Raw genomic sequence first — 24,513 nt, 5'->3', positions numbered from 1 at the left:
AAACACAAAGAGTTGATTCGTTTTGTTGATTGGTAATAAAGTGCTAATATCTTTATTTTATTTTCCAGATATACCTTACAAGAAGCCAGATCTCCCTAAGAAATGTGAGTAGACAAATGAAACATTTGTTATCAAATTGTGTTCAGCTTTGGCCATGTCAGTAACAGGTACGACGTTTACAGTTTGGTAAATGGTAGCCAAGGATATCTACTGAATCTGATGTTGAGGATCAAGAATAGAATTAATACACTCAAGTCTCATTAATCCCACCTCCGTTTTTCTGACAACAGGCTTTATCCAACGCTTTTGTTGGTAACAGATTGAATAAATTAAACTTATTTAGTCTGACATCCTCGTTAATCCGACAGTTTGTTGTGCAACGAACAATGCCAGATAAATGAAATTTGACTGTATGTGATCAGAACAAATGTCCATCTGGTCTATAGGTGATCAGCACAAACATCCATGGAATCTGTACATGATCAGCACAAATGTCCATTTAGTCTATAGGTGATCATCACAAATGTCCATTTTGTCTATGGGTGATCATCACAAATGTCCATGACATCTATATGTGATCATCACAAATGTCCATTTTGTGTATAGGTAATCAGCACAAATGTCCATTTTGTCTATAGGTGATCAGCACAAATGTCCATGGGGTCTATATGTGATTATCACAAATGTCCATTTTGTCTATAGGTGATAGCACAAATGTCCATTTTGTCTATAGGTGATCAGCACAAATGTCCATGGGTCTATATGTGATTATCACAAATGTCTATTTTGTGTATAGGTGATCAGCACAAATGTCCATTTTGTCTAAAGGTGATCATCCCAAATGTCCATGAAGGCTATAGGTAATTATCAATATGTCAAAATTTGTCTATCCGCCAAAGATAAATGGTACCTGACCGACACTTGTCTAGTAATCTCTATTTCACATACATTCAAGTATTCTCATTTTCATGAAAAGACATCTTTTCTGAAATCAGAACGAAAGTACAGCAAATCATTTCAGTTCTACATGACTTTTCGTTACCTGGACTTGAGATTTTGAAAATCCTGACACTGCCTACTAGAGAGTACCCCCTCAAACATTGAGGTGTGGAATAACATTAGTTATGTCCTGACAGTTGAGTATCTGAACAAAGAACTATATAACAGATATAAACTGGAACTAAATATGTATATGAAATTAGTATTTCGTGTGTTATGACACTTTCTCACTACTAGTAGCCCTTTCATTATACATATTATTGGATATTACAATTTTCAAGACTGAAATGGATGATAAAGAAATGTTAGAAGTCAATCATGCAGGACATGACAGAGAAACTTCGGGCAGAAGGATGGAAAAATATGGCTGCATTACATATGTAATTACATATTTAATGATTATACCATGTTTTTATGAGACATTGAGGAGTATGTAAGTGAATGAAAGCAGAGAAAATTGCATCTATGGCCTCCATTCCACATGAAGCCAGTAAGTAATGAGGAACTATAAACCTTAACGCAGACAGAAGGAAAGGTGACCTTCAACTGCCTAGAGTCCACACACCAGCAGGAAGTTAACATGAATGTACGAGTGTGTTATGTGAGAAGACCAGTTCGCTGGTGATAAAATACAATTGATTTTAACTTAAGAGTTCATCAGTACGAGTCAATCCCGTAATTGCAATTCTTAGCTCAATTGACCACCTATAGATCTCCAAAACTACATCCGAACCACTTAAAACACTGGTCGCAATAGCAATATGTTCATGAACCAGCCATGCACTTTCAGTGTTGGCAGTGTATAAATTTGGAGCAAAACTGCATCCTTGGTCAGATATTTTGGGAGTGGTGTCATTGATGTATGTCATTGAGGTGTCTTAATGACTCCAGCAAGGTATGGGTCTCTAATTTATTGTTCAATACTGTATCTTCAAGTCTAATGTTTTTGACCTCAAAGCCATCTAACTTGGACATTACTGAAAGAGGTACTTTTGTTTTCTTATTCCCATGTATTAGACTCTATTTGTTTGATATTTGTTCTGTTGTAAAGATTGCTCAGTGGTAATGAAGTTTGGAAAATATTTTGAATGCATATCTGTTGCTTTTTGAAGACTATAAAAGTTTCTTTGGAGACAACTGAGTGAGTTAAAGTTTGATCTGCCTTTGGCAATATTACAGCAATATCATGGCAGAGGACACCAGATGTGGAGATTCAAACCCAGGTCTTCAGTATAACAAATGAATGCTTTAACCATCAGCCTAACACACCACCTCTCATTGTTAATATGGAATCAACAGACAACAAAAGTTAATACTACAGGAAATGTTTAAACAGTCCAAAATGAGACACTGTGCAGTTTTAGGTTATTCTGATAATAAATTGTGGTTTAGCCTAGCAAAGGTGCCATGTGTTTGCTGATAACACAGCAATAAAGAGAAAACCAGTTTCACATAATGGCATTGAAATTAGAATTTGAAAATGATTTGCAACTTAAAATAAATAAAAAGTTTTGTAGCCTGCCATGGATTCTTAGTTTACCAGTTGAGGTAAATCAGGTACCATAAGTTTGTTTATTACCTCATTATTTTTTCTGTTCCATTTGTTTTAACTTGTCTCATGCTGATAGTTCATTGGAATCTATTGAGGTTAGATGAAATTCAGTCAAAGAAGATTAGTGTTCTTATACACCAGCTTGTTTGTGTGTGAGTTCTTGACCAGTCTTTGTTTTATTCACTGGACAGTGAGTGAGTTTAGTTTTACTCAGCCGTATTCCATCTATATGGCAGCTGTCTGTAAATAATCGTGTCTGGACCAGACAATCCAGTGATCATCAACATGAGCATCGGTCTGTGCAACTGGGAACCGATGACATGTGTCAACCAAGTCAGCGAACCTGACCACCTGATCCCTTTAGTCTCCTCTTACAAGCATGGGTTGCTGAAGGGCTATTTTGTCCCGGACCTTCATGGGTCTCCTCTGACAGTGGGGTATCCAAGTGGCTAAAGCATTGACTTGTCATGCCAAAGACCCTTGTTCATTTTCCTACATGGGTAAATGTGTGAAGCCCATGTCTGGTGTCTCCAGCTCTGATATTGGTGGAATATTATTAATTGTTGTATAAAAACCTCACTCACTCTGGACAAGGATCACCAGGCAGGGTAACAAGAAGTGCCATCTTTATCAATTTTAGGATCAAAACAATCATTATCTATTCTTTGCATTTTTCGAATTTTTTTTTAATTAAAGACGACTGGTATGTTCTTACTGTGACTGATGATCTATTTTTTATAGCATAAAAATATGTAGCATTTTATATTTTTAAAAGTCACTATCACATCTGACCTTTAAATGGACAGATACTAGTTTGTAGAATAAAGTATCTTCAGGAAAATTTAAAATCATACCTTTGAGGGAACAGTCAGTTTATTTTAGAATGAATTATGGAACAAATGTGTCAACATTGTAAACCTGACCTATATTAAAAGTTAAATGCTGCATCATACAAGTGGTCCATTCTGAATATGATAATCAATGCAAGGCGCCCATTTTGTGGGGGATTGCCTTGAAGACAAATACCACACCTTGTTAATTTCCTTATTATACACTCATCTAAGTGATAAGTATATACCGCTATATTATTATGAGTATCCATCTAAACGAAAATTCAGTTGAATTACTTTCCAGTCATGATATTTTTTTGTTTAAAAATCAGGCAGTTTAGTTAACTAAAATGTTTGAAGTCTGCAATGCAAACCTTCCGCTTGTACAACCAACCGCAGTTTTTTAATCATTTGTGTAACTGTATTATGGGCATGGTTGAGAGTCTGAATCTAACCTATATGTACTCTGTTCTGTAGACTGGCTGGCTACGACGCGTAACTAACCTCCGATCACACCCTAATGGTCAATAGTTGTTCATCTTGTCAACCACCAGTTGACACCTCAAATGTTTTTTTGATGAATCGGGTATTCTGAGGATAGAATCACCCCCATCAACCGATAAATGACAAACAAGGCAACTGGAGTTGCTTATGATATCAATCATTGGTGTGAGCCCCTCTTTTTTCACAGTCTGATATTGTAAGTTGGATTTTGGATTTTGGATTTTGTTGTATTCTAATATGACACAGGACAAAAAGTGATAGGTTCCCTTGTCTGAAATACCTTCAGGAAAAAGGTGTCAAAGTAGAGGACTAATTCTGAATATGAACAATTTTGACATATAATTCCATTTCATTTTTGAAAAAGTGAGTGAGTAGTTTTATGCTGCACTCAGCAGTATTCCATCTATATGCCAGTGACAATCCAGTGGTCAACAGCATGAGCATAGATCTGTGCAATTGTGAACTAAACACTCAATCCCATTAGTCGCCTCTTATGACAAGTATAGTTGCCTTTTATGGAAACTTGGGTTACTGAAGACCTGGTCTAACTTGGATCTTCATGGGTCCACTTGAGAAGGAGCCTAGGGACCAAAGTGAGCAAGTTAATACTGAACCTGAGGATTGCAAGACTTGCTTCTTACAGGGCTTTAGCATTGCAGAAAGGGCTAGCAGAAAGGAGGGGAAAATAAAGCAGCTGAAAGACCTTATGGACTAGTGATGTGATTAGAAGATTTGCCTGCCCTACCAATAACTTGGTTGGATTAAAAAAATGGGTAAAATGGAAGAAACAAATCTCTCTTAGAATCAAATTGCTGCAATAGCCATTTGAAATTATTTACCCTCACTGGAACAGAGCATCTCCCACACAACATATATTATTAATATTTGTGAGTCAGTCCTTTTAAGACAGAGAAATAATCACTGATAATAATTCTATACATCTGAAAATATGTGATCTATTCATTTTTTTCAAACTTTCTGCTATTTTGATTTCTTGAAATAGATTATGTAGTTTCTCTTATCTAAAATATTTCAGTTTGCAAGAAAAACATCATGACATGATAGTGATCCTTTCCACAATATTCAGAGGACAGTTTATTTATGACAAAGATGGAATATTCCGAAACCTGAAACTGGGACCGGGAAATTTAATGTATTTTTTCGAAAGATGCTAGAAATTGAATAGCAAGTCCTAATTCAACTGTCCAGTGTGTTGAGATCCATGGCATTCATTGCTGAGAAGACACAGTTGGTTTGCAAACGATATGGCCAATTAACTTCCTGTTCGTGTCTGGCTCTGATAAAATCCCCTTTGAAGATGCTGACAAGAAATGATGAAGATGAGATGAAGATGCTGTCTGTCAAATATTACGTTATATAAATATGCCAGAGTATTCTGGGAAATCCCAGAAACAATCTGTGGAGTAGGACTTGTTTCAGAACTTACCAACCCAAAAACCTATGCTAATATTTTGAAAAATGTCTGCTGTGGCAGACGACAAATTTCCTCGATTACTTCCATAACAATACTCTTGATATTGCTTTGTATGCTTGGTGCTTTGAGAAGCCTGATTATTCCTCATGAAGTTCCTCGTCATTGGCAGAGTGCACACAATGCCAACAATTCTATTTTCCGAGTTTTCGAGCATCTAACTCAGTGACAGAGATGCACTGTAGACAGCCATGGCCATTTGAGATGTACAATCGTGGTCCATTAGTGTTAAATCATGCTACGTACCAACAATATCACCAAGGACCACTTAGCTACAGGAAAGAAAAGATATTATTTATGAGAGTTGTCCCGAACGCTGCATTGAATTCCCAGATTCCATATATACACCATTCTCAACAATTGTCAGGACATTTTGGTAGCAATTTTTTCTGACCTCACTTTGAATTTATCTTATACTGCAGAGCAGCAATCGGTTTTTATGGGCCAGTCCCAGCTCAACATAAGGAATATCATATGGCCAGTAATGCTGGTTTATATATATTAGATTGCTGGATTCGTTTTAGGGATGATTACTGGGATAGTGAATAGGCCTCTTTATGGGTTTGAAAGAGGTATGAATAATACAGCATCGACACTGAAGTAAGTATGAAAGGATTTATAAAACTCTCAAAGAGTATTGCATTCAGTTTCGTTTTCAAACCTATTCTTTTCATATGAATTGAAACTGAATCCCCTAAGTTGATTCGAAATATATCTTGAATGAATAAATAATATATATCTTGACTGAAGAAGCAGCCTTTGGAGCTGTTGCCAACAATGAAAAGATAAGACATTTGATTTGCACCCTCCTCGATAAAATAGGACATGGCTTTTTACAGTTGAAATCATAGGGCATAGTTTATCGTTTTCTGGTTTAAACTATTATTTCAACTATTATTTTAAATTTACATTTTTGTAGTCATTGAAAAAATTTAAAGCCGATAAAAATGTTTTGTTTATGTTTCATGGTACAAAGGCATAAAGTTTTTTATATCATTTTTGAAAGGATCAATGCATGCCCATAAAGTTTGCCTTCAAGCTAAGGTATTTTGTAAAACAACCTGAAACTTTGTGAAAAACACTTGGTCATGAAATAAATGTTGTCTGTCAAAGAGATGATGAAAGGTTACTGTATGCTTTATAGGTACTTCTCTTCTGCTGATGGTTTTGTAAAAACAGCAACCTCAAAGATACAATGTGTCTATTAAGTGCAGGTGCACTTTGTTAAGTAAAATAAACTTCTTTTGACTCAAATACAATGTATATGGTTCAAGACAAAATAACTTCTTGTGGAATTACGATCACGTATATGCCATCTGCTTCTTTAAGTGGTACCAAGTCATCATTATATTTTGTTTGTTATGTTTTTGTTTAATGGCACACCTGGTAAAACCTGAAATGTGGATCAGATCTTTATGCAGCTCATAAGATTATAAGAACGTTATTGAGGAAGATTGTTATTAAAGGGAAATTTGGGGGGTAATTTGATGGTTTGTTGTTCAGCACCATATTTAGCAATATTCCAGCTATGTGGCAGCAGTCTGTAAGTAACTGAGTTTGGACCAGGCAATCCAGTGATGAAGAACATGTGCATTCAATGTTGGTAGTCGCCTAGTATGGCAGGTCTGGGTTGATGAAGAGCAATTGATAATATGGATGGATAATACTGAAAACAACAGTAATAACAATAATATTGTGCCTCATATCCAGCTCTGAACAGAGATGTTTGAATGTATACACAGGTGTAATAAATACATTCATCCATTGTCTGGGCTTTTGTTGTACCTGTTTATTCAGAGAACTGAATTCATCCATTATTCTCAACATGCAGTTGAAACAGTTAATACTGATTCAGTTATGTGGAAATTTTATATAAACAGTTGTTTGATAAATAACTCAAGTCTGTTGAGTCTGGAAATACAGTGAACAGATTCCCAAGATTTCTCCATTGCAGGGTTGAAATTGACCTTCAGTAACCCATGCAACTAATAGGATTTGGTAGTCAGGCTCCCATTTGTGCTCATTCTCTTGATCACTGCATTTTCTGGTCCAGATTCAATTATTTATAGACTGCCGCCATATAGCTGGAATATTGCTGATTCTGGCGTAAAAATAAACTCACCCATTCATAGACATAAATTTATGTACAGTAGTCAAAACAGTTCATCAGTAGACCGGATTCTTCTTTAAATGGTATGTTTGAGTTGGTGTTATGAAGGAGGGACATAGGATTGAGGACATACAACTTTTATATTACAATTAATAGGATGCTTCAGTGATGATTCTAATACTATCATTGATCGAATAATGTGAACTAATGTTACCAAGAAGGACATTGTTCGCGGAGAAGCAGGAAGACTCTGGGAATTTTCAGCTTTTGCATTGTTGAATCTACGCTACATTCATACGCTTACCAGAGAGTTCTTATACATTTAAGATGTGTTACTGTTCAAGTGGAATAGGATTCCATTGAATTTGATTTGAAGACCACTCAAAGATACTGGGACAAGGATGTGGCAGCATCTTGAAACAATATGCCAGTTTCAACAGCGCCACCGTCTACATGCTGGTAGACATAGAGGAACACTTTTCTCAAATGTTGCTGCCAGGGTTTTGAGATTTTAGGTGCTAACTTCCTGTCGGGTTAGTTGGGTTTTTTAATTATTCCATTATGCAAATGGAACATAATTGCAATTCCAAATATGGATTAAGGCTCACATGCACAAAGTGATTTTAATGTTACCACTATGTTACGATTATGGGAGAGTAAGGGTGTTACATTGCAGTGCTTTTGTTCACATGGGCCCTGAATTGGACAGATGTGCTGGGCTCCTTTTGCACAAAGCTGACTTACAACAAAGGGAATCGTAACTCTCATGCTTGAATACAGGCTCAAGATGGCCATAGTGCTAAGATCAGTTTGTGCAACAGGGCCCTCGTCAGTTCAAGGCCGCTTGTCAATGGAAACTTAGAATTGTTTCTTTACATAATGTAATGATTGTAAGAGGCAATTTGGATGGTTGGATGGTAAAAGTCACAGACTTAGCTGATTACATGTCATCACAGACCTTTGACGCTGATAGTATCAACCAACTGATTGTCAAGTCTAGCTTTGGTTATTCACAGGTCACCATCATTCACAAGGCTAACTGGAAATTATTTCAATGGAACTCCACATTTCCACAGGTTTAATTTTCTCTCAAATTGGAAATGGCTGTCTGGTGCACAATAAGCATCCCAAATGTCCCTGGGCAATATATTGTATTTCTGTACAGAGATTAATAAGGCTTCAGTCAGGATCAACATCATCGGAGGAATTGTCTGCTGGTCACCTGGTCTATGTCAAGCACAGTCATCATTTGCCTTTTTTCTTAACATGCAAATTTAAGGAATTGTTTTGGACACAATCCAGATGTGATAATAATGTCATGGCCACAGTGGAATGATGATGGTGTATTTGGCCTGGTTTCAATGCAGTTAGAGAAGGAAATTGTTAATGTTGTCTATTAGTTTGCTTTTGTTTTTGAATTGAAATCTTAAAAAGTCTGGATGCCAATGAAATGTCAAATAGGACAGCATCCCCCTCTACACCATGACCCCCTCCTTATACACACCCTAACTTCCTCCTTACACACCCTGATCCCTTCCTTAAACACACCTGACCCCTTCCTTAAACACACCCTGACCCCTTCCTTAAACACACCCTGACCCCTTCCTAAAACTTCCTGACCCTCTCCTTAAATGCATCCTGACCCCTACCAACCACACCCTGACCCCCTTCTTAAATGCACCCTGACCTTCTCCTTAAAAACACCCTGACCTTCTCCTAACACACCCTGACCCTATCCTTAAACACACCCTGAACCCATCCTATACCCTATCTGGAGAGTTTGAAATGTTGAATGATGTGAGGGCCTGAGGGCGAGTAACGAAAGGAGGGGGCCTCACAGAAAGAGTCATTAGTCTGTGTTAAAGACCAGCAGATGCAGCATGGACACCAGTAACTTCACTGTGTTGGATGAAATGGACCCTGGGCTCATCATATAATGATGCCTGGCACAAATACACAAAATGGTCCTGGACCTTGCAGTACCGTTTATCATAGTTTGATGGTCTTCCTTCCGATGGTGGTCTGTCTGGATAAGTTCAGGATTTCGGCCTATCTCTATTGTGTCCAAATACAATGTGATTGATTGCCATGGCTCCATGTATTGCGCTGCAAGACATCGATAGATATGAAATGCATTGCTCTCATTCTGATTGTGATACAGCAGAAATTAATTGATGCCAAGTGATGTTTGATACTGGGCAGACGTTTGACAGGACACACTAAAATTACATGTATATTGAATATGTAGAAAGGCCTTTAGGTACTTTTGACCTTTTAAATGATACTTTATTGAACAGAATCTTGAGTTCATGACTTTTGATTGCATTTAAAGGTGAAGGTCTCTCATAAGTCATAATTGTGAGGAGTCCATTATATTCAGTCCATTTACGTGCAAATATATTGTTACGAAAGTGCACATTTACTTTGATGTATGGTTGTAATTCAGTGATGGCAAACCGAAGACAAGGTAGATGAAATTGACTGAATGTACAGTAGTTCATGAGAATACAGCACATGTTAAACATGGAGATGGTGGTTGAGGCATTCTCTGGTGACATATCTGAGAAAGACTCATCTTCAAAATGCATTTTGTTTCTGAAGAAAAAATATACATAGGTGAGGATCATTCGTATATTAAATTGTTTCTCCTTGTCATTTGCCAAGTATTATTCAATGCATTTGTCATAAATTTTCAAGTAACAGTCCTTCACAAATTGTAAAATTTGGGTCAGCAAACCAGTGGTTGATAGCATATGCTTAGGTGTCAGCACCCAGGGAAACTTTTAATCTTTACTCTCGCCTTGACATGGATGATACAGAAATAGCATGTTCGTGATGACCATGTCAGTGATGACCATGTCAGTGATGACCATGTTAGTGATGACCGTGTCAGTGATGACCATGTCAGTGATGACCATGTTAGTGATGACCATGTCAGTGATGACCATGTCAGTAATGACCGTGTTAGTGGTGACCGTGTTAGTGATGGCCGTGTTAGCAATGACCGTGTTAGTGATTGCCGTGTTAGCGATGGCCGTGTTAGCAATGACCGTGTTAGTGATGATCGTGTTAGTGGTGGCCATGTTGGTGATGACCATGTTAGTGATGACCATGTTAGCGATGACGTGGTAGTGATGACCATGTTAGTGATGGCCATGTTAGTAATGTTAGTGATGACCGTGTTAGTGATGACCATGTTAGTGATGACCGTGCTAGCGATGACTGTGTTAGCGATGACCGTGTTAGCGATGACCATGTTAGCGATGACCATGTTAGTGATGACCATGTTAGTGATGTTAGTGATGACAATGTTAGTGATGACCATGCTAGTGATGACCGTGTTAGTGATGACCATGTTAGTGATGACCGTGTTAATGATGACCGTGTTAGTGATGACCATGTTAGTGATGACCATAACCGATGGAAAATTATGTATCATTGGATTCATGAATATCGGGGATAGAATTGATCTTCAGCAACCCATGCTTGTTTTGACATGTCACTAATGGGATCGGGTAGTCAGGTTTGCTGACTTAGTTGACATGTCATCATATCCAGGTCGTGTAGATCAGTGCTCCTGCTGTTGATCACTGGATTGTCTGTCTGTATAGTTGGATTATTGAGTGTGCAGCATTATACAACAACCAAACTCAAACTCGAACTCATCACACCCAAAGTCCCTCGAGGAAAACGTTACGTTTATCCCCCCAACAATGATGCTCTTAGAACAATCTCGTACCAAATGACCTCCCCTTGGGTCCCCTTCTCTGTGCACACTGCAGTGCTTGCTAAAGTGAATTTCATGTATATATTAGTTGACACACACCTAGTCTGTACAGACAATTGAAGTTTATTCTCTTGTCTGATGCTGAAGGCCAAATTGGCTTTCACCGTCACCTGGAACTGCCAGACATAGAATTTCCTTGTCTTGTCTCCAGATGACCGGGATTTTTGACAACCAGGCTGGTTAGAAACTGAAACCATGACCTTGACTGTATTCCTGTCTGTCAAGCTCAACTGATATAAATGAGGAGAAGCCCATCCAGTGACAATAAGTAGCCTCATCTTTGATGGGAAAGATAATTATTGCTTGTCTGCTGGTCTGACTCCTGAAAGAGATGGTTGCATCAAAACTGATATATTGAGTCATTCGGAAGTCATCCAGTTGTTTGTGGAGATGGATCTGGTAATAGAATGGTAACTGTGCTTGAATAATGTTTTTGGTCTTGGAAATGGCAGTCTGTTTCTTCAGTGACATTTGTTGCAGTTTTTTACCATAGATTTATGTAAAATCTATAGAATATGGATGATATTCACAGACATAGTGATGAATCCAGATCCAAGTAGGTCCCATTTCATGGCATGTTTGAAAGATGATTCGATGATTGGCTCATGATAGGTCATGGTTAAAGTGTTTGCTTGTCATGCCGAAGGTCTGAGTTCGATTTCCCACATGGGTACAGTGTGTGAAGCTCCTTTCTCATGTCCTCCACTGTGATATTGCTGGAATTTTCTTAAAAACAACGTCAAAACATACTGACACATATTGAAATTTCTTGATATTTCTTTTTCTTTTTTCACTTTACAGGTAAGATCTTAAAATGAAATGTTTTAGTATGAAACAGAATTATTTCTTTAATATGTTGAAAAATAAATGTCTACCCAATTTGGCTGCACAATGAATGGCTCAAAGCAAGTCTGAATGAATACTCTCAGTCTGTCTATTCCTGGTGCAGGTATAATGATGACAGCTCCGAGGATTATGTCAAACACGGTATTTACAATGACGTACCAAATTAGGTCCTTTTCTATGGCAAATAGTGCTGGCTGGAAGATCAGACCCTAAGAATGTAAACATTGTTACAGTTTTCCTGAGAAATTTTCTCCCAAGTTGTTCCTTAAACATGCTCTTCGAAGGGAAGATCTAAAAAAAAATGGTATTAGTCGATAATGTATTCAAAGCTGATGAAATCGATCACTCTAGACCGTGATCAGTGTCTAGAGAACAAATGTAATTAACTTTCAAAGTCATGTTCTTTGATTTGCCTGCCTCAGCAGGTTTTGAATTAGCAGGAACGTTGAGAGCCAAAGTCTAGTGTACGTTTTCTCTGACACATTCCCAATTGACATTTGTCTTTAAAAAAGACATCTCACTTTTGCAGCCAATAAATGCAAGTTAGGCCTTTGAGATCTCCACACTGTGAGTAGAAACATCTTGTAGTTGAAATAGAATTACCAGCTGTATTCAACACCAACAGTTGTACTTGTGTTACGGAAATAAGTGTGTTCTTATAGGACTCTTACTGCAGGTATTGATAAATCAACAGAAATGGGTCATTTATCTACTAGAAAAGAAGAGAGGTGAAGTGGAGTTTTTGGGTTGGCATTTCATTGCTGCTCTAGTAATTCAATATCGACATTATTGCTTACTCTAACTCTTGGCTTTTCAGCTGGCAAAGAAGGTTCTGTTCTTACCTCCCATGAGATGTGTTTTTTTTTTACATCTGGCACATGACAGGAACTTGTTTAACATCTGTATTGTTTTATTTATTTTGGTGATTGGCTTCTGTTTTTATCAACTGCACTTTATGCGTTAACTAGGTTTAGGTGATTGTCACCTGTTTGGCAATTTTTCTTAAGTGTTAACTAGGTTTGGGTGATTGTCACCTGTATTTGGCAGTTGTACTTAATGTGTAAACAAGGTTTAGGTGATCATCACATAAGGTATGGGTGATTGTCACCTGTGTTGGGCAGATGTACTTTTTATGTCAGTTAAGTGTTGGTGATTGTCACTTGTGTTTGGCAATTGCACTCAATGTGTTAACAAGTTTTAGGTGATCATCACATAAGGTATGGGTGATTGTCACCTGTGTTGGGCAGATGTACTTTTTATGTCAATTGAGTGTTGGTGATTGTCACCTAAGTTTTGGTAATTGTACTTTTTATGTCAGTTAAGTTTGAGTGATTGTCACCTGTGTTGGGCAATAGTTTTAAATGTGTTAAACAGTTTTAGGTGATCATCACATAAGATATGGGTGATTGTCACCTGTGTTGGGCAGTTGTATTGTTTATGTCAGATAAGTGTTGCTGATTGTCACCTAAGTTTTGGTAATTATACTTTTTATCAGTTAAGTATGGGTGATTGTCACCTGTGTTGGGCAATTTTACTCAATGTGTTAACAAGATTTAGGTGATAGTCACCTGCTTTGGGCAATTGTACTTTATGTGTTTACACGGTTTGTATGATTGTCAGCTGCTTTTGGGAATTGTACTTTTAATGACAGTTGAATTTGGCTGATTGTCTCTGGTGTTTGGCAGTTGTACTTTTCGTGACAATTGAGTTTGGTTTGATTGTTATCTAAGTTTGGCAGTTGTACTTTTTATGTCCATTTTGGGGGGTTGATTGTCACTTGTGTTTGGCAATTGTACTTTGTTTTATGTCGATTGCTTTTTAGTTGATTGTCACCTGTGTTTGACAATTGTGCTTTTTTGTCAGTTGGGGTATGGTGAATGTTACCTGTATTTGGCAATTGTGCTCTCAGTAAAAATTAGGTAAAAAACATAGGTTTTTATACTCAAGATTTATGATTTATTTGTCCAGTTCCATTTTAGTGTTACATCTGACCACTTTCTAAATGGCATTGTGTATTCCTGTGATGCTGATGTCTTATTCTAACCAAACTCTAAGAAGATATGGAGTTGCCAATAAATGCTCATTCTCTTAAAAATTAACCAATCAATCTAGAAAAGAATCAGCTGAAACCACACTATGGGGTTATCAAATGTCAAAAATGATTGGAACCTGGTTTGAAGAGTTGCTTAGGTCCTGATTTAACCCAAATCCATAAAGACTTGGAGTTACCACTCAATACTTTTTGGTCAAGAAGGAACAAATTAACCTGAAAAAGAATCAAATGAAACCACAATAACAGCTCTCTTATCAAATGACAAAAATGATTGGATATTGGTGTGAGGACACCATTATCTGATGTTGTTCTGTAAGGCACAGACAGATATATCGTGTGCTTATTCCCATCTCCAAGAATGGTTGTGGAATGTTAGTGAATATATCCTGGTCATAAGGGAATATAGGTAATGGAGGCAAGCATGCAATCCTTCATGGGAGACTGTCTCACTGGAATGACCACTGACAGGTGGTTGTTTGCTGAGGAAATATCAGAATTATACCACCATTAGATAGTCTGTTGGTACAGTAGATAATCTGTAGGTAAATGTCGTTGGCAGAGTCTGTTATTTACCTGGATTAGAAAACATTGGAATTCTGGCACCTTTGACTGACTTTCTGCATATGTTGATGGAACTGTCTGAGGTTTATCTGTGAGAATAAACATAGTGATCATGTAACACTTAGGGAGTTGGTAAATGTTGATAGTAGAGTCTGTTCCATCACCTGAGGTTTTCCAGTATTAAAAGTGAGTGAGTCTAGTTTAATTTTTCAGTAATATTCCAGCCAGCAATATCAGGGTATGGGAAACAAGAAATGGGCTTCACACTTTGTACCGTTGTGGAAAATCGAACCCAGGCCTGGGTGTGATGAATGAAAACGTTAACCACTAGCCTACCCTACTGCCCTTACCTCTATTCAGAAAGATCAGGATTAAGCCATCAGTGTTAGACTAATGGCGATTTGAAGGCATTGTCTATTACACGTAAGCACCATGCACAAATGCACACATGCATGCATTAATAAACACACAAACAAATGTGTACTTGTCACCATATGCATGCAGCAATCTTGCATGCATCATGCAATCCTGAATCACCCCGCTTTTGCAAACAGTTTTCAATAGTCAAAAATGCACATAAAATGATGTTAGTAAAGACATTTGAGATATCAGTTTAATGTATAATTCATTCAAAAGAATGTTTTGCAGAATTTTAATTTCAAACATTTTTCTTATGAGAAATGATGGACACCAGATCACCATGATGTGTAGAGAACACAAAATTTGCCTGCCAGACATTGAAATTTGAAATTATTTCAATTTCAGTTTAAAAATATTGAAAATAGACCAGTAAAAATCTTTGTCGCTGCTCTGTTCTTGCTGTTCAGTTTAATGTCCCATTATAACATGCATGACTGTCATAAAAGGTATCATGACATTCTCGTTAATTGTGTGAACAGTGTCAGTTGTAAAGACAATTATTTAAGTGTGACATGCTGACAGTTGCACCCAAAATCATTACTTCCATATAGAACCTTTGTAGATCCAGGTCAGAACTGGTCTCCACAAATGCATGCTTGTCAGAGGTGACTAATGGGAAATTAGCAGAAGTGTGAGTATGCTTATACTCTGCCTGTAGCAATATTCCAGCACTATCACAGCAGGGGACACCAGAAATTGGCTTCACACATTGTACCTGGTGACGAGCATACAACCCTTTCGTGTGATGAGCAAAAGCTTTTACCACTGTGCAACTCTACCAAACTATTAGCTAAAGGAAACCCATACGTATCAGAAATATACTGTTGATATTACACTCTATGGGGTTTGATTCCACAGAAACACAGAATGTATAACATGTTCACAAGAATAGAAGAGCATTATTATATATGTAACATTCAGAAACTGTTTATGTTTATGTGAATATTGGATATTTAAATAACAGACATATCCATGCCACTGGTGCTTGCTCAAGGCACAGGTATTTGTTTCCTCTGATCATTAGATATCAATCTGGACTTCCTGGGAAGTATACAGCTCTTGCTGCCTCTAGGTGGCATCAAGTTCATTGTGGCTTTCTCATCCAAACAAGGTACCCATTCACAGCTGGGTGGACTGGGACACCTAGTCACAGTACTTTGTCCAAGTTTACTGCACATTGCTGTACCCTCAACTACGTGTTTGCACGTATTCATGTGGCCACCATCTGGTCATATATGAATGAATTCATGGGTTCTTATACTAGGGGTTGTGACAACACGTAAAGAGTCTGCACACAATATTGACTCCAAGGTGTTTACACCTGGTGAGAGATGGGCTCGATCATGACACCTCAACCTTGCTGGATCACAAGCCGGGCACTTTAGCCAGCTCGCCCACCACGGCCCCTTTCATTTTCATCAATCAGATCTGTCAGAATGTTTGCTCTCTTATATCATGTTGCTGGAGATGTCTCTGGAAGTGTTTCTACAGAGATATCTTGTCCAAGTAAAAGATGTAATTGGAACAAGAAGATCAGCAACCGCATTTCATCATATCTACTTTCGAAATTCAATTCATTATTTCTACTTCTTTTTTAACCAATACTTATTGTGAATGAAGTACAAGTTACTAACTTGTGTTTTCATCACATTGAAGAATTTTTTTCATAATATGTCAATATACATATATGTATGCAATATTCCAGTCGGTTTCATCTACAAGAAAGTATGTGTCACTTGATAATACAGAGTTATCTACTCATGCTTTGATGGAAAGGTCAAGCTAGCTGTAAAGATGGATTCCTTGTAAGCTTCATTGCATAGGTGGATCTGGATGGAACCATCCGAGTATTTGTGGTTGAGCATCACAATAATCAGACATCATGACCACTGTCCTGCTGCCTTATGATTATGTATGTTTGAATTACCTTGATTTTAAACAGAGCCTAGATTTTCAAAGCTATCTTAGTGCTAAGATAGTCATAAGTGTCATACATTAACTTACAACTATCTTCACGCTAAGAGAGCTTCGAACATTTAGGTCCAGGTTATTTACCCTATTTCTTGAACATCTGGTGTATATTGCCAGGGGATCAAATATTTTTTTTAAATCCACTTGTCACAGGGCAAGTGACTTTACAAAATAACTTGTTCTGACTAATTTTCCACTTGCCCTGATTTTTTACAACATAATAATGGTATTTGATGGTGATGTTTACTGGACTGTTTATTGGGAAGTGCTAAAAGTAAAGAAAGATTACTGTACTTTATTATCATTTCAAAATTAATAACTACATTTTGAGCAGACATGAAATTAAATCCAACTTATTTGCATTTAAACTTTTTAAAGTAAAGTTACTCATGAATTATTTCTTGATAATTTTTTGAAAATGTAATTTCTTTAGAAAAACACTAATCAACATGATTATTACGATTGATAACTAACATTATCATTGTGATGTTTTTCCTTTAAAAAAAGGAAAATTAAATCACTGGTATCTATTTGTCCTTTGTTGTTTCAGTAAATCTAGCAATTCATGTAAACTATCTCCAATAACACAATAGATTTTAAAACATAAAAATTTAAAGTCATAGAAATTATTCCCGATGTTGAATTACAGCACACATACCATATTCTGTCTCCTTATTGATATAGTTTCTGTTATGATAAAAATAATGCTCATTGTAGGTTTTTTATATATTTCTCGTTAGTTTTAACAAGCAGAGCTGTTTCCCAAGTCATTGTTAGAAAATGGTCAACCAGCTTTCATTAAGCATCTGAAGCTCTGCTATTTACTGAACCCAAATATTGACTTCCAACACACAAGTAACAAATAACTGATTGTGATATCATGGAACAGTTTCACTGATTATGACATCATGACTAATGATTATGACATCATGACTAATGATTATGACATCATGACTAATGGTTGTGACATCATCAATATGAAGGGTGTTTGCCACACATGTATACTTAAAAGTCAACAAAAGAACACTTACAGTGTCATGTTTATGCTCTGTTTAATACAAGATTGAGTTTACCATTGAAACAGAGTTAATTTAAAATCATTGATTGTGGGTGTTATTGATGTCTGCAGCAAACATTTATAAATATCAATTGTCAGACAGATTCATTGCAAGATGTCAATTAGGATAATCAGATAATCAGTCTACTGTAAATAGTAGTGGCTTTGTGTAAATTTGCAGCAGATTTGTGGATAGGTTCATTCCTGTAGAAGTAGTAATATGTCTGAAAGGAATAAGGTTTGAGGAGGCCCCTGCTTTGGCCAACTAGAAATGGCAAACTTTTAATTGTCGGAAAACTTTGAATATCAGCATGAAGTTTGTTCCAACATCTGACTTCTATTTTTCTTCCCTAAAATTTTTGTTCCCTTAAGACATAACACCAACAAGATCAAAAGCAGTGTGACCAAATGTGTGGAAGGGCTGATGTTTTTATCCTGCAATTTTATTGTTGTTGTTGTTTTGTCTTGTGTGTGTTCTCTTTTTTTTACTTTTTTGACTTTGTACTGTTCTAGTAAAAATCAGCTTGGGTGAAAACTTGCCCATGTTCAAGTATACAATTTTTTGTTGAAAACCAAACCTTGCTTTATTTTATCCTCCTCCTATGCATTTACTGTTGCTGAACATATAAACCTTGATGAAATATTCTTGATTATTAGTTGAAATAAACCAGTTCAAGTTTTCACTTAAATGAACACCTGGAAACAATTCGAACCAATTTATAAAACAATACATTTCTGAAACAATACATTTATAGCTGTGGGTCTTTAAAGAGCCATGGTCCTGCCTCATCCTTCGAACAAATTATTCTCTTTTTCCTTTGATCCATACATGATATATGAACACTATCATAGAGTATAATTATGACTGTACTGAGTGGCTGATAGGTAGGAACACAGGAACCAATGACTGATAGTCAATGATAAACTTCCATTGACCTTCCAACACATATAATCACTCATATTGCATGTCAATATAAAATGCTCTCACAAAGGAAAATGCAATTGGTATTCTATTTAAGGAGTTCTGTTTTCTAAACTGATCAAGGTTGGAGCAAACTTTAATTTAGTGCTGTTGTATGGGTATATTTTGTTTTTTTGGTGTGTGTGTTTTCTAGTTACCCTTGATGTACGCTGAATGTAGAATGTTAATCACAGCAATCACTGACTTCATGCCATCCCCAACAGTGGAGACCTGTGAAGGTCTCGGGGTAGAATAGGCCTTCAGCAACCCATGCTTGCCATAAAAGGCAACTATGCTTATCGTATGAGACAACTAACTGAATCAGTTGATCAGGCTCGCTGAGGTTGACACGTCATCGGTTCCCAATTGTGCTGATCGATGCTCATATTGTTGATCACTGGATTGTCTGGTCCAGACTCGACTTACTGGATTGGGTGGTCAGACATGCTGATACATGTCATTGTACCATAGTTGCATATACTGATCCTCATGCTGTTCGTCACTGGATTGTCTGGTCAAGACTTGATTATTTATAGACTGCTGCCTTGTAACCTGAAACAAGCAACAAACAAGCGTGGAATGAAAACTCATGATGGGAATCACTGTGTTGTCAGGTCCACATTATCTGGTCTGGTTGCACAGTGCAGTGTTAAAGACACGTATGCCCACATGCACACCCAACCACCACCCCTAACAAAAGAAAACAAAACAAAAAAACAACCGAACAACAACAAAATGTATCATATCAATATTTAGAAAAAGTAATTTGCGAATGCTTATCAGGAACAAGTCTGTCATTATTTACCAAAATCAGTAAAACAATATAGTCCATTGTTTATAGCTTTATTTTGTTCAGTAGAATTTAGTTTCCAATTCATGTGTTTCTGTGGCTTGTCACCTTGTCACCAAGACACGTTAATCATTGGGAAAATAGTCCTATTGTTTAAATTTTATTTGTTTGACTTTTCATTTATTGATCAGACAAGTAATATCCTGTTGGATCCTATTCTGTAAAGAACAAAACATTGTATCTTTAATATCCGTGTTCAAGAGCTGTGTTCAGAATAAACACCAATATATTCCCCTCTTAATAGTATTCCATCGACATGATTATGGGAAGGACATAAACTGCTCTGAAAAATGGTGGGTTTTCATGTCCAGTGCAACCCAGCACACAACATAATTTTGGAAGAACGGAAATTTCATCTTTATTGACAGAATCTTAAAATGGATCTTGATGTCTCAAAAACTTTACTGAAATTTGAAAATTTGACTGAAACATTGACAGGATTATTCACCTGTCGTAACCTGATTGTGTGCGATTAAAATATTCTTGAATAACAATGGAGTATGGCTGATGGTCTGATCTGAATAGTTTTATGACTTTCAGCAAGACGTCTGTGCGAAATTGTTCCACTGCAGATGACGTCTGCCCACCGTTATATCAAGAAGGATATTTTATTACCTAATAGCAGTCGTGAACGCCAACAATGTGTGGAGAAAATGTTTTATTTGCCTGATTATTGACGTATTGACTGACAATCTGAACTTGGCCTCAAATACAATTTGGAATTAATGGCAACTTTCTCTTTCCGTTACGAGAAATATTCTTTGAGGTTTACAGTAATGGAGCAGGTGAAGTGTGTTTTTTTATGTTTATTTCCTATATAGTGAAGTGGATTGTTGAATGTGTGATAAAAACTCACAATGAATGGTGACATTATCATATGGGTTGGCAAGCTACCTTCGCTGACATTGGATTTTTCATGTTCTTCATTTTGTTATAGGCAGTTCAGCTCTGATATGGACATTTTCAGGCCTGTCATAAGGAGTATGGATTAGACGAGCCAATGAGGAAAACACAGTTTGCCTTTAAGATTAATCCCAAACATAATCATTCTGGCAGAAAGGCTTGTTTGCTGTTGGGATTGGTCCTTTGCAACTGGTTATCTTTCCGATTATCCCTTATTAAAAATGAAATTCTGCTCAATTTTTTCTGTAATTTGACCTATTTTATGGCTGGTTTTCATCATGTTTGAAACATGCAAGCTAATACAGAAGAAAAATTTTAGTTTGCTTCTTTCCACAATTATATGTTGTCAAAGAGTGCATCTTTGAAGCTATAGGAAGGATTAACAAACTCATGAAACTACTTATGGCGTGATCAGTGTCATGTTTATTACATGTTCAACCTGTGCAGCATATGTTTGTTTGTTTGTTCCTTGTTTAACTTCACATTCAGCCATTTTCTGATTGTATGTTGGCGTTCTGTAAATAACCAAGACTGCACAAGACAACCATGACAATCCAGTGATCAACAGCATGAGCATCAATCTATGCATTTGGGATACAATGACATGTGTCAACCAAGTCAGTGAGTCTCACCACCCGATTCCTTTAGTCACCTGCTATGACACGAGTGAATTACTGACGACCAATTGTAACCCACATCTTCAAGTGTATATTTGTTAGATATGAAAGAAACTTTATTGATAACTTCTTTTATTTCATCAAGCATGAAAGAAAAATAAATATTTATTTATTAAAAATAAATAAATAATAAATAAACAAAATAAATAAATTCTTGTAAAAGAATTTTTATCCATAAAGTTTGAAAGTTTGTTCTATATTGTACTATATATTGTACTCAAAGAAGTATGTTTGTTTGCATGATACAGTAACCTACGTTTATGTTAAATATATTTATAACGAAGTGACAGATATAACAGTAAAACTCTATTACGGTTATAACAAACAAAAATTTGATTTCTTTTGATCCATTATAACCAATATTGGCAACAGGAATGAATGTGTTAAGCTTTACAACACTTTTAGCAAAATTCCAGCAAAATCACAAGAAAAAAGTCCATGAAGGGAATTGAAGTCAAGTCTTCAGCTTGACAAATGAACACTTTAACCACTAGACTAGCCCACTGCTCCTGGTAACAGAACCTGTGGGGATTATGGGAAGGAACTTAGATCCCCAGCAACCTGTGCAGATTGTATGAGTTGACCAAATTGATTGGATGATCAGGCTGAGTTATTTGGTTGACTGATTGTCATTTATTCTAGATCAATATTGATGATGTCAATCAGTCAGTTGTTTGTTTCATACTGGATTGTTTACAAAGCACTGTCAATGTATTAGCACTTGAACACCGCTTAGAGCAGGGGTGTAGACAAACACATTGGTGTAGATGGAAAGAATGTTGGTTCTGCTGTCATTAGAAGCTTGCTCGCTCGCTCGCTCATTCACTCACTCACTCACTCACTCACTCACTCAACTCAGTTCCTACAGAAATGCATCTATGTTTGATGGATGAAAATATAACTGGAATATTATGAGTGCATTACGACCACATCTTGGTTTCAACCTGTGAGTTTTTGTAGCCAAAGGACTGGATCAGAAGACCATGTATTCTAGACTTGCCAAATCCTTCTAGACTTGAGTTGGACTTCTCTTTCTGTGTATTTCAAAGGTTCAGGAGACACATGAATGATGCAGTTTGAGATGATGAATTGGTAAAATGGCTTGATGTCAGTACCTATCATTCAAACAAAAAGTAGTAACCCGTTCATTAATACATTCACCACCAGATGAGGCTCGGGACATATTCGTCAAATTAGCTGCGATGTATCTGTATATCTCGTGTATTCAGTCAGTTAGTTGTTCAAAATGGAGTAGGCCTCAACAATACCATCATTCCCTGAGAGTCAGCAATAGTAATGGATATTCATGATGTTTAGCACACCGGGATCGGAAATCTGGTAACTCATTTTGACTGGTCTTTAGTGAGTGTCCATTTCATCTCAGGATGACTGTGTGTTGCTATAACATTCATCGTCAGATTGGACATGAAAGCTTTAGGTGAAGAATTATCTGGTTATGATTTGGAAGCCTCTTAACCACTTAGAAAGGAGATTTATTTTCTTGAAAGCTGATGCAATAACAGTGTGCATGTTTCAAGAAAGGCTGACTACACTGAATACAGGAGAAATCGACTGAATTTTTGTTTACAATTTTACGATATGGTTCAAAGTTCAGTCACTCTGCATTTTGGGGTTTGGTGAAAAGTAGTTCTTTACAAGTTGTCTTTGAACAAGTTCAATGACTTTAGGCTGTTATTTCTTTTTTGAAAGATGGAATGGAAAGAATATTAATAGATTGCTAATTGCTAATGTCACTTCTATCTACTTAAAATACTGATAGTAAGATTATTAATATAGCGATGACACAAGGGCAATCTTCAAAGCACTGATATATCACATCTCAGGAGTCTTTTTCCCTTCAGTTTTTAAAGGGGCGGTTGGGTAGCCTAGTGGTTAAAGCGTTCGCTTGTCACGCCAAAGACCCGGGTTCAATTCCCCACATGGGTACAATGTGTGAGGCCCATTTTCTGGTGTCCCCCGCCGTGATATCACTGGAATATTTGCTAAAAGCGGCATAAAACCAAACTCACTCACTCAGTTTTTAAGATTAATGTCTGAAATGTTTTTATTGTCCCTCCAAGATGAACTGGCAGATCTGTCCTTGTGGTTAAAGCATTAGCTTGTGATGCTGAAGATCCTGGTTTAATTCCTTATGTGGGTCCACTGTTTGAAACCCATTTGTGTTTTTCCCAATGCGATGTTGCTTGAATATTACTAAAAACTCATCTCACTGACTCATTCACTCAAACCTTTGATTCTTTGCACAAGTTTTTATGCTTGGTTCTCCATCAAACTGATACTCACAACGCTTTCTGATAGACACCCTGCTGTAATGGTGACACTACATCAGAATGCATTTATTGTTCTATGAAACTAAAATTCTGTCCAAGCCCTTTTGACAAGTTTGATAAATCTCTTTTTATATTTTAATGGCATACAACAACAGCTAAAAAAATATTTTTCTGCCAAATTTAAATTTTTAGATGTTTTACCATTCCAGACTCATCATTATCGACATTTCTGGCATCGTTCATTCAAGAAGTGAAATTGTCCTGACAGTTTTGGTAAAACGACTTGATAACACATGAACACTAAAAAACAGGAAAAAAAATATATCATTTTATTTGAGTAATTAATAATTCAAGTTTGACAACCATGAATGTAGTTGCCATCATCGATTTATTTTGTAATCTTTCTGAGATTCCTGGGGTAGAAATATCCATACACAGAGCACAAGGACATTATAATTTCTATGATGTTTCATTTGATTTGTAGACCCATGAAAGTCCGGGGTAGAATAGGATTTCAGCAACCCATGCGTGCCATAAAAGGCGACTATGCTTGTCGTAAGAGGCGACTAACGGGATCAGGTGGTTGGGCTCGCTGACTTGGTTGACACATGTCATTGGTTCCAAATTGCGCAGATTGGTGCTCATGTTG

The 24,513-nt window shown here is 36.9% G+C and overlaps 1 protein-coding gene across 7 annotated transcripts in view; it reads left to right on the top strand.

The window, feature by feature from the left end:
* Nucleotides 1–24,513, top strand: part of LOC137268869 (agrin-like) — a 403,012-nt gene that overhangs the window by 139,045 nt on the left and 239,454 nt on the right. For all 7 annotated transcript variants that reach the window (XM_067803449.1, XM_067803448.1, XM_067803452.1 and 4 more), the window contains exon 2: nt 69–104. In XM_067803449.1, the coding sequence (XP_067659550.1) occupies nt 69–104 (36 nt within the window). The remainder of the gene's footprint in view (nt 1–68; nt 105–24,513) is intronic.

This window comes from Haliotis asinina, chromosome 16 (assembly GCF_037392515.1).
Source record: "Haliotis asinina isolate JCU_RB_2024 chromosome 16, JCU_Hal_asi_v2, whole genome shotgun sequence".
Taxonomy (NCBI): Eukaryota; Metazoa; Mollusca; class Gastropoda; order Lepetellida; family Haliotidae; genus Haliotis; species Haliotis asinina.
The sequence above is the reverse complement of the archived record's forward strand: the minus strand, read 5'-3'. Positions and strand labels throughout refer to the sequence as shown.